This window comes from Nyctereutes procyonoides, unplaced genomic scaffold (assembly GCF_905146905.1).
Source record: "Nyctereutes procyonoides isolate TBG_1078 unplaced genomic scaffold, NYPRO_anot_genome, whole genome shotgun sequence".
Taxonomy (NCBI): Eukaryota; Metazoa; Chordata; class Mammalia; order Carnivora; family Canidae; genus Nyctereutes; species Nyctereutes procyonoides.
Genome location: NW_026575140.1, coordinates 63,353,164 through 63,364,735, shown reverse-complemented (window position 1 = coordinate 63,364,735; position 11,572 = coordinate 63,353,164). Strand labels below are relative to the sequence as shown.

At 46.7% G+C, this 11,572-nt stretch overlaps 1 protein-coding gene across 2 annotated transcripts; it reads left to right on the top strand.

Annotated features, from left to right (window-relative positions):
• The first annotated feature begins 2,709 nt into the window (after positions 1–2,709).
• On the top strand, positions 2,710–9,374 carry MSANTD4 (Myb/SANT DNA binding domain containing 4 with coiled-coils). Of its 2 annotated transcripts, XM_055304612.1 has the most exons (3): positions 2,710–2,762; positions 5,671–6,288; positions 6,967–9,374. In XM_055304612.1, the coding sequence occupies exons 2-3, from the start codon at positions 5,827–5,829 to the stop codon at positions 7,540–7,542; spliced, it is 1,038 nt and encodes a 345-aa protein (XP_055160587.1). In that variant the 5' UTR covers positions 2,710–2,762; positions 5,671–5,826; the 3' UTR covers positions 7,543–9,374. The 2 variants fall into 2 exon arrangements, with proteins under 2 accessions (XP_055160587.1, XP_055160586.1); XM_055304611.1 differs by lacking the exon at positions 2,710–2,762 and having other exon boundaries at positions 5,523–6,288.
• The last annotated feature ends 2,198 nt before the right edge of the window (positions 9,375–11,572 follow it).

Genomic DNA, 11,572 nt, shown 5'->3' with positions numbered 1-11,572 from the left:
AGACGTGTACAAGGCAACAGTGTCCTTGCAAAATCAGTGTGGCACAGTACTATTTACATATGACATAGGTTATATCACGTCCACGGGGCTCCTTTTTTCTTAACTAAACTGCATTTGGAGGAGAGATGGCACAAGTGACGTTCTTCTTTCCCTTCGATTAAATAACAGGCAAAGAAATACATTTTATCTAACGATTACATTTTGAAACTTTTAATAAGCTGTGGCCAGGTACAGCCTAGAACAGCTTTGTCTAATAGAAATATAACGCAAACCACACGCATGAGATGAAATTTCCTATTAGACTCATTTTAAAAAGGAAAAAAAAATCACAGGTAAAATTAATTAATTGCTGAACCCAATTAAGCAAAATTTTATAATGTAACTTATAATCAATATGAAAATTGCCAATGAGGCATTGTACATTTTTATACTAAGTCTTTGACATCCTGTGTATATTTTACTCTTATGGTACATCTCAACTCAGATGCTAATTTATCATAAATACTCCAACTGTATGTATGTATGTATTTAAGGAAGCAAGGAAGCAATCTCCACATCCAGCCATGACCCCAGGATCCAGAGTCGCATGCTCTACTGACTTGAGCCAGCCAGGAGCCCCTACTCCATCAGTATTTAGATTTCAAAAAATTAACAGTTCAAAAAGTAGATTCACATAACTCAAGTTTTGCAACCATACTTTGAGTTATCCAGTCACTGAGCTAACTGAATTCTGCTTTTAAATTAAAATTAATTAAAATTAAATTGACCTAAAACTCAGTTATTCAGTTGTAGTACCCACATTTCAAGCAAGGGCTAGTGGCTAGTGGCTACCACAGGTGGGCAGCTCAGTTCTAGAATTAGGCAAATCTTGAGCCCGAAACTAGTAGTAACAAAAATCAAATTGAGGGGATCCCTGGGTGGCGCAGCGGTTTGGCGCCTGCCTTTGGCCCGGGGCGCGATCCTGGAGACCCGGGATCGAATCCCACGTCAGGCTCCCGGTGCATGGAGCCTGCTTCTCCCTCTGCCTGTGTCTCTGCCTCTCGCTCTCTCTCCCTGTGTGACTATCATAAATAAATAAAAATTAAAAAAATGTTTAAAAAATCAAATTGAGAAACGGACTATCCGGTTTGTAATGGGGCACTAATAATAGGCATTTTGGATTACCCTCCATCTCTCCCTCCTGAGTCCATATCCACTCACACAAGTTAAAGCCAAGAACAAATAGTGAATCTTTCTGGAAAGATCTTGCAATCCGCACAGAAACTGAGGTTTCGTTGCAAGAAGCTTCAAGAGTTCATTTGAAAGCAGAAGGTTCTCAACATTTACCGACACATTCTGGATGTTATCCCCATTAGTGAGGTAGATAAACAGATTCCAGCTGGGCACAAACTCTGTAAGTGAACAGAGAAAGTGTCTGCTCACAGTCAGGATGGGTGGTTCTCTTCTCACCCAAAAAACACCCACCACAAACAAAAGCCAAAAGTATAAAATCCAAGTTCTCATTATTTAAAAACAAACAAACAAACCCTATTTTTGTTCTACTTAGGCAAAAGTATCGGCATGCCTCTTACACAGCCTCCTTAGTGAACATCTGAAAGGTCAAACCGGTCATCACATTTCGAAGAGCGTACTTCATAAGGACGTCCTATTTTATGGAAGAGAGTTCCTCCAGGAATGTTCAGCAAGCATTCATGGTTCATCTGGAATATTCCATCACGTATTCACCAAATCTCTTTTGAGTGCCTAGTATATCCCAGGTACTGTGCTGGATCAGGAACGTCCCAGGAAAGGTCCCCATGGCCAGGGGGGCAGCTGGTGCAGGGCTGCTCTAGGATGTAGCAGGTGCAAATACGGGATGCCATGGACCGCTCAAGCTACACCTCTGCTAACAACCTGATGTGATGCCTCTCAAGCTGAGATGCAACTGAGCATCCGTGTATCGTGCAAACCTGCATGAGAGAGACTGTTCCCAGAGGGAGGAGGGCACAGGGTTGGGACACAGGAGACACATGTCACCCCAGACTCACCAGTGACACCAGGCCCAGGGGCGGGGGGGGGGGGGCGGCAGGGAGAACTGGACCCAGAGGGAGGAGGGCACAGGGTGGGGACACAGGGGACACAATGTCAGCACATCCAGTTTTGGGGGGTCTCAGGGTGGTCAGCACTGGCTGAGCTGCGTGGACACCACCGGCACGAGGCAGGGGTTGTCTCAGGGGAATGCTGAAGCCACCGAAGCCGCACCCGGGGGACCAGAAGGCGGAAGTGGACTCGAGGGACTTGGAGCAACGCCAAGGTCCCCGCCCCCTCTCTGCCCTTTTAACAGGTGAGGGTCAAGGACAGGGGCCGCGTTCGGAGGCGGGGCCACCAGGCCCCAATCAGGCGGAAGAGCGCCGCAGGCTGATCGCCGAGGGCCAATCGGCTTTCAGAGCCCACTTGACTGACAGCACCGCGCGCCAACGCCGGAGCGCAGAGCGGGAGGCGGTGAATCGCAAGGGGGCGGAATTCCAGGGCACTAACCCGGAACCGGTTGGGGACTCGATTCCCATTGTGAGGCCAGACCTGGGGCGGGCCCTCAGTCAGAATGGCAATACACTCCGGGCCAATGGGTGCGCCGCCTAGGACGAGTGGCATCCGCGCTAGCCAATCGGCGGCGGCAAGGGGGCGGGCGAAAACGGTGGGCGGGGCACCCATGAGGGTTTTTTTTTTTTTTTTTTTCCTAGCCCCTTAGAGGCGATCGGGCGGAGGTGCCGCCGGGGTCGCAGGTGAGCTGGCGTGTCCCGGGGCGGGGGCGGCGGCGGCGGCGGCTCCGCGGACGGTGGGTGCCCTCGCCGCGGGGAAGGTCCCAGCGGGGTCTGTGGCAGCTGCGGTACCCCCCGCGCCGGCGGTGGCCCTGGATCTGCGTGGTAGCGGGACTGCGACTCCTGGAAGTGGCAGCCGACCGGGGGCGGGGGCGGGGGCGGGGGCGGGGGCGGGCGGTGCAGCGGGAGGGCTGCGGCCGCCGGGCTCCCCGCGCGCCCTGTCCCGACTCTGCTCCATCCTTCCTGGTCCCCGCACCTGTCGCCCGGTGCGGCCGCTGCGCTGCGCGGAGCCTGCGCCACTTTCTCCAGGGTGGCCTCCGGGGAGCTTCGTCTCCCCCGGTGCTTCCCTGCGGCCCTTACCGGGCGGCCCCTGGGCAGGCGGCAGGTGTATCATTCCGGTAACAGGTGGCTTCGCAGTAAACTTCACTTATTCACCTGCCGCAAGTTTCAGAGAAGAGCATCCTGTTGGGCGGGGAAGCGAATTTCCTCTAAAAACATGTGGGCGCGGGGAAACGGGGGGCTTGGGGAAGTTTGGATATTTTGTGATTTTTTTCCTTTTTTTTCCTGAGCAAACTAACGAATTTACAAAAAAAAAAAAAATTTTTTTTTTTTTTTTTTGTACCCAGAATTGACAACCTGATTTTCCTTGGACCTCTTAATTCTGTCTTATCACAGAGTATTTAGGAACTTCATGCTCAAGCGTTAGTCCTTGAAAAAACAATATTATATCCAGGTAATAATATACCTTTGGTGGTACATCATCTTCACAAGGATTATGTAAGTGAACGACATACCTATTTCCAGCCAGGAAAGAATGATTTCAGTGGTCTCTGTAGGGGCATGCAAGATCTGTGGGGCTTTTAGAGGTTGCACCTGCCAGATTACCTTCTGCAAAGACAGGGAACACAACCGACATAAAAGGGGGGAGTATTTGACATATAAAATGGCATCTTTAAACTTTCTGTGAGATGTTCCATCCTCAGCAGTGGGAATATGTGGCTGTCACGTAGTAGGAGCTCAATAAATATCTGAGTAAGTTACTGGGTAATGGATGACAGAAACCCAAACTGTGTTGTAGGAGTATCAAAATATACAGGAAAGAACAGGAGGGGGAAAAGTCCTGCAAACATAGCTTTGGTTCTATCTGTACAAATATAGCTACCAAATTTCAACTCAAGGGGCACTGATTTTGGTATTTTCTTACATTAATCAGAAGATGTCAGGTTTTGACACAGTTAACTGTCTGGAGATCTAAGATATATTTACACAGGAACAGTGTTGTGCTAAGCCATATCCATACTCTCCTATAGCATTTATAACACGTATTCTATGTGGCTGTGGTTAGTTTATTCATCTAATCTCCTATTGGTGAATATCTGTATTTTTAGCATGCTTTTACCTTAAAACTTTGCTAGCACTTTTTAAATGGTTCAAGAAGCTGCATAAATGCTCTGAAACATCCTATATCTTTTGGAAACAAAAAGGCATCAATACATTGTATTTAATATAATAAGGAATTTGATATTATTATAGCTCTTGTTCTGTTTTTAGGGGCATCTCACCTGCCGATTCCATACTAAAAACATGTCTCTGGTAATCTCCTTACTCATCTTCGGTCCATACAGACTATGGTAGCAACACAGCCTTTTTACTTAACGTTTTCTTTTCATAGTTTTGGTAGCTTACCTTCCTTGAGTGATTTTCTTTTTCACTTTCTATCCTTTCCCATCCCCCATCACCTTATTTTAAGTTGTATTTGTACCTCCTGTTTGTTAGGCACAGTGTTACGTATTGAGGACACAGCCTTTGGAGCAAGTCGGCTACCATCTCCCAGACCCCACTAGTGCTGGGCCAGATGGTAGAGAAGGCAAAAGCCAAGTTACCACTTCAGTAATTCTCTGGTGTGCTGTGACATGGGTACTAAGGAGGAGCATTTTGGGACTGGTGTAACAACGTATAAATCAGTTTGCTTCAGTCCTTTTATATAAATATATAAAAAGACAATATTTTTATATAAATATAAAAGATATATATATGCAAAAAGATAAATAAAAATATGTTTAAAAGTTTGTGACTCTAGTACCTCCTAAGTACTTTTCAGGGGCCTCTAGAGGAATACTGAATACTTGCCCAACCCACTGATAATTTAAATTACACAAGGGTACTAATGTAGGCCAGAGTAAATTAAATGTGATCCCTTAAAATTACAAGTGTCTAGAATGTTCACTAAATGGACTTGGAATCAAATGTGAACAATCAAATGTGAAATGTGGTTTTTTGTCAAGTGTCCATTTCCTAGGCAGAGGGGACCGGGTGCACAGAGGCTCAGGATGGGAGGAGGATGATTCTGGGTGACTAGAAGCAGTGGGGAGGAGAGAGAACACCCAAGGAGTGGAGAAGTAGGGGGCAGGGCAGGAGAAAGCATGCCCCAGGAGTGGAGGTGGCGGGGCGGGGGTGGGGTGGGGGGGAGGGCAGCATGCCCTGGGAGTAGAGAGGCAGGAGTAAGAGAAGAGAGCATGCCCTGGGAGTAGAGAGGCAGGGGTAGGAGGAGAGAGCATGCCCTGGGAGTGGAGAAGCAGGGGTTGGGGGGGGGAATGGAGGAGAGAGCATGCTCTAGGAGTGGAGAAGGGGGACAAGGGGTGGTGAAGGTGGCAGGGTGGCCAGTGGCACTCCGGGGCCAGGACAGCTGCCCAGATGAGGGCAGGGGGCCACCGATGGTACCGGGGCTGGCAGTGGGGCTGGCAGAGAGGGAAGGAGAGGCAGTGCTGAGCCAGATGAGAGGTGTGTGCTTTTTCCTAAATCCTGTGTGCATCTCATGAGGGAAGTCCTGCAGAAGCTGCAGGCTGATGGATTTGCACTTGTTTCTCTCCAGGAATTATTCAGCCTGCCTGTGCTACTAGATGAGTGGAAAACTCTGATTTGAACAAAGTGCCAACAAGAGATTGCCCTTGATTCCTGTGCTTTGTAGCATTTCTCAACTTTGCCCATCTTCTCTAACTATAAAAACTCTGCATTTAAAGTTAGGAAAATGAAGCAGTTGAAAAGGAAGAGGAAAAGCAATTTCAGTGTTCAAGAGACTCAGACCCTTTTGAAAGAGATTACAAAACGGAAAGAAGTCATTTTTTCCAAGCAGCTCAACACCACAATCAATGTGATGAAGCGGATGGCCTGGGAGGAGATTGCACAGTGTGTGAATGCCGTCGGGGAGGGAGAACAGAGGACCGGGACAGAGGTGAAGAGGAGGTACCTGGACTGGCGGGCGCTCATGAAGAGGAAGAGGATGAAGGCCAACATGAAGCTGGTCGGCTCGGGGTTTCCCCTTCCCACATCCGACTTAGATGACTCGCTCACTGAGGACATCGATGAAAAGATTGGATTCCGTAGTGACACAAATTTTGATTGGCAGAATGTGGCAGATTTCCGGGATGCAGGTGGATCCTTGACTGAGGTCAAAGTGGAAGAGGAGGAGAGAGATCCCCAGAGCCCCGAGGTTAGTATGAGCCTGGGAATCCTCTTTCTTCTCACACCTTCAATTCTAGGAGTTCATGACAGGCCCGGAGCAGTGAAGTGCTCTGTCATTCAGGTGACTTAAAAGTAGTACCTGACACTCATTCCATTGTTCTGTCTTCATGTCATTCATCTCTCTTTGAACCAAATACACTTCTCCTACTTATATATACAGGTGACCCTTGGACAACGGGGGTAGGTGCCGGGGTGCCACCTCCTGCTCCCTGGAAAAGTGATGTATGAGGTTGGACTCCCCCAGAGCTTACCTACTGGGAGCCTGCTGTTGACCTGAAGCCTTCCGAAAATAACACAAGCAGTCGATGATGTATTTTGTGTGTTTTATACATTATATATTGTATTCTTAAACAAAAGCAAGCTGTAGAGAAGAAAATATTAAGAAAATCATAAGAGAATACGTTTCCAGTACTGTCCTGTATTTACGAAAGAGTTTGCATCCAGGTGGACCCGCACAGCTCAAACCCTTGTTGTTTAAGGGCAGAGCCTATGAGTGACGTTTGTCATTCATTATAAATAGTGTTCAAAACTCAAAATAAGTGGTTTTATGTGCTTGCACAATCCGGAAACTTGGTGAAGGAAGTGTTTAGACAGATTAATAACCACGAAGTAGAAATACATACTGAGTGTGGCTTTTTCCTTCTAGTTTGAGATCGAGGAGGAGGAAGAAATATTGTCGTCCGTCATACCGGATTCCAGGAGGGAGAATGAACTTCCTGATTTTCCGCACATCGATGAGTTTTTTACCCTGAACTCGACGCCATCTCGGTCTGCCTACGATGAGCCCCACTTGCTGGTGAACATTGAGAAGCAGAAGCTGGAGCTGGAGAAGCGGCGGCTGGATATCGAGGCCGAGCGGCTGCAGGTGGAGAAGGAGCGGCTGCAGGTGGAGAAGGAGCGGCTGCGCCACCTGGACCTGGAGCATGAGCGGCTACAGCTGGAGAAGGAGCGGCTGCAGATCGAGCGAGAGAAGCTGAGGCTCCGGATCGTCAGCTCTGAGAAGCCGTCTTTGGAGAGTGAACTTGGCCAAGGCGAGAAGTCCCTCCTGCAGCCGCAGGACATAGAAGCAGAGAAGTTAAAACTGGAGAGAGAACGCTTGCAACTGGAGAAAGACAGGCTGCAGTTTCTGAAATTTGAGTCAGAGAAGCTGCAGATTGAGAAGGAACGCTTGCAAGTGGAGAAGGAGAGACTCCGCATTCAGAAGGAGGGGCACCTGCAGTGACTTGGTTCCTGCTCATCCAGCAAATGTATGGGAACCGGGGATTTTTCTGTATATCGGGTCATATAAAAATGGTTGCCAGATTAGCTCTGTTGTTTTTCCTGTCTCATGTCTGTGTTTTCAATAGGAAGAAGATAGTTGTGTGGGGGTTACTGTACACCTTAGTAGATCAATGTAGAAACTGCGTGCCCTAGCAGAAACTCTTGTGCTGCACTCTCTGAAGTAGTATCATTACGTAGAGTCTTGTGTCATCTGTGCACTCAGTTGACAATTATATCTACGTAAAATTCTAGCTTGAAATTCTAGCTCGGTGGTTCTCCTCGGGGTGGGGGGTGGTCATTTTGACCCCTCCCTGGAAGACATTTGGCAATGTGTAGAGACATTTTCGGTTGTCAAAATGGGGCTGTGGAGTGGGTTGCCACTGGCATGTAGTGGGCAGACAGAGGCCAGGGCTGCCCAGCTGGGTCCTGCCGCGCCTGGGACGGCTCCCCGCTCCCAAAGTACCCAACATAAAACAGCAGTGTTGCTGTGGTTGAGAAACCCTTTCCTAGCCTGGCTGTGCACCTAGGTAGTTTTGGTTTGTAGTTTCAAAGTATAAAACCTCATATTTAAGCGGGTAGTTACTTAAATGGCCAAAACTTTTCACTGTGTAACATTACATGTGGTGTACTGAGCTTAGGGCGTGATGAAGACAGTAGGTATTGTCCCCCTGTGTTTGCACCGATAATCTGAGACGGCAAACAGTGCAGGGAATATCCGAGACTGTCCAAAATGGGTCACTTTGGAAACTGCATTCTTCAAGCTGTTGATGCTTTAGAAGCAACACTTGTCGCTTGAGGCTTAGTTCCCTTTTTTTCCTTTGGATTCACGGTCTTAGTTTAGGTGGGAAAATTGTGCTTCAACCATGTATTGAAATCGTACTGTAGGGGATCCCTGGGTGGCTCGGCAGTTTGGCGCCTGCCTTTGGCCCGGGGCGCGATCCTGGAGTCCCGGGGTCGAGTCCCGCGTCGGGCTCCCGGCATGGAGCCTGCTTCTCCCTCCTCCTGTGTCTCTGCCTCTCTCTATCTCTCTCTCTCTATGTCTATCATAAATAAATAAATAAATCTTTAATAAAATAAAATAAAATGAAATCGTACTGTAAGTGAACGGTTGGAGCTAGTAAAAATGGTACCAATATAAACATGGTACTAGTACTCCATGAGCTTGAAATGGACGAGGGGTTACCTTTTAAATAAATCATAGCAGCTGTGCGGGGTGGGAGGAGAGGCGGGGTGGGGAGGATGGCATCTGTGCCCAGTGGTGTGATGATGATGATAGCTGTGTGTGAATGGATTAGGGACACACCTGTCACACGCTGACCCAGGCTGTAGAACAATTTCCGAGAGTAGTAGTATTCCTAAGTCTGAGGCTCAGAGAAGGAGCACCAAGTGAAATCCTCATGTGTTTTGCCTCTCCCTGAGAAACCAAGTTTGAAACCAATCTTTAGTCCCTGTTCTGAGACCAAGGGCTTGCTTTTAACCTGGTGACTCACCTTGGGTCCACTGCAGCTGTGGTTTCCACAATCCTGGGGTCCTCACACACGCTACCCTTGAGAATCGCTGCACAAGATCACTTTGTAAACTCTCTGGTTTCCAGGACTGACAACGTAGCTTTAATGCATCTCTTCTGCTGACAGAGACTACCTGGATTCTGCATTTGTTCCTTGTTAATTTAAGAATGTCTTGAAACTGTATGTGATATCTGAGTAGGGATCTATAAGGAAAACCTATGCGTCTACTTCGTTACCTTGACCTTGAAATAGTGTTATTTTTCTATAACCAAAATAAATGCCTCTACCGTAGAAATAAATTTGCCTATACTAACTATGTGAAAGTTTATCATTTCCAGTGATGATCAGTGGTGTGAGGTTGAGGGTTTTAATCCTGGAAGAGAGCCTGATCCGTGAGTGCGGGCACAGGGCCTCACATCAGGTTAGGTACTGTGCTAGGTGCTCTTCACACATGGTTTTATTTACTCTCCAAATTAACTCTTGAGCTAAGTCATCCCTACTTCTTTAAGAAAGGAAAAGGATATACCAACACTGACCCAAATTTTTACCCCAGGGGCACGGAGGAGAAGGGGTGGAAGTTTGTGGGTGCAGTTGTAAGGGGTGCTTGTGACAGTAGCTTTGCCGTGGGCCATGTGTGAAGAGCCCTGTAACTCACCCTGTGACTTGATCTCTTGGTTCATAAAGTGGGCAGTAGGAAACCTGCCCTGCCTCTGCTTCATAGTTTGTTTTAAATAAAACAGTGTATCAATTATAAAATGCTACTTAAATGCAATGAGTTATCAGTGTTTAGATTTAAGATGAGTAGATTTTAATTTCCTAGAAGCAAGTGTTAAGAGAGCCAATACATTTCTGGGTGGAGCACTCTTAAGTTCCTAGAAGAGATTTTTTTTTTTTTCTAAAGCAGCAGCTCCTTGTCTTCCAGGGCTCTGGCTGGAGAGCCTTGGGTCTCTTCCCCCTTTCCGCAGGTGTGAATGGATTGGGTTGATTCACTCCAGTAGAAAACTTGATTGTTGGATTCACTCTGGCACTCAGAGCCTCGTGCGGCTCATGGTTTTAGAGGCAATGAGACTGAGCTCTGGGGCGGTTCTGATCTCAGCTGGGTTCCTGTGGTCTGCAGGCCCAGGTGTGGTTCAGCTTCTGTGGGGTAACTTAGCTTTCCTCATGGTTTTTGATCCTCTAACCAAACAGCTTGGTTGAGTGGGGATGGCAGGAAGTCAAACAGAAAAGTAGAGATGCTCCAGGTGTCTCGAGGCCAAGGCTCAGAACTGGCACTTCACGTCTGCAGCACTGTATTTGCCAGAACATCACAGGACCAGACTAGAGTCAAGACCGAGTCCACCTCTCCACAGGAGGAACCGTGATGTTGTTCTGCAACAGATGCGGATACCCAGAGGGATGAGGAATTGTGGCCGCTTTTATCAACTCCATACCCATTCTGGGTTGCTGGGGACGCTCCTGACAGCAGCAGTCTTGCTAGCCCGTCTGGCTTTGCATATGTCCTGGACCAAGGTACCCTGGTATGGATGTTAAACTCTATGGTCATCCTGCTCATAAGTATGCCCTTGTGTAAAGATGCTGAGTTAGAAAGAAGGGGCCATTAATTGGCAGGAAAAGAAAGTACTCTCTCAGGCTTTTTCTTGCAAATTAAACACTTTGTCTTTTAAACGGAAGAGAATTCTTGCTTCTCTCATTTCCTACCTCGTTTGTCCATTTTATACTACTTTGCTTCCCTCTTTTCATTCCTTTACCTCTTCATGTTTCATCACTTATAATCCTGAATAGAAACACAAATCATACTGCTCTGAGAATATTTTATTTTAAATTAACAACTGCCTTTTCCTACCTTTCTGGCTTTCACTTGTTTGTTTCAAACTCAACATTTTTCACTGCGTCTCTCTACATCTTACTTCCCCAAAAGTAAATTTAATTTTTAAAGTTATGTAACTTTTAATTTGTCAATGCTTTCTAGTCACTATTCTCAGAAGAAGTCGTACTTTCTAAAGCTCCCAGAATACTAACCTCCTGTTTGCTTTTCCAGTCTGTAACTTCTTTTTGACCTGTGTGATCCTTTATACACATACGCACCAGATGGAGTTTTAGGCAGTGCCTTCGTTAAAACCCAGATGGGGCTGGTCAAATGTATGACTTTGAAATTGGAAAGAGTTTAGCATATGTACAGCTAGAAGACAACCAAAGGAGACCCATCTTTTGGGGGGTAAAAAAAAAAAAGCTACATTGGTTACTGATGTATCAAAAGATTAACTTACCACCCTCCACAGAGGCCTCATGACCATGCTGTCTGCACTGAGACCAGGAAGACATGAGAAATAACAATGGTTATAAAATTTGAATTTTGGTAAATAAGTTCTGAGAAGAACTTTCTCAATGAATTTCATCAGGAAATACTTTTTTTTTTTTTTACCATTTATCTTTCAGATGTGACCCATTTGCCTTCAAACAAATTAGTAAGTTGAAATATAAAGT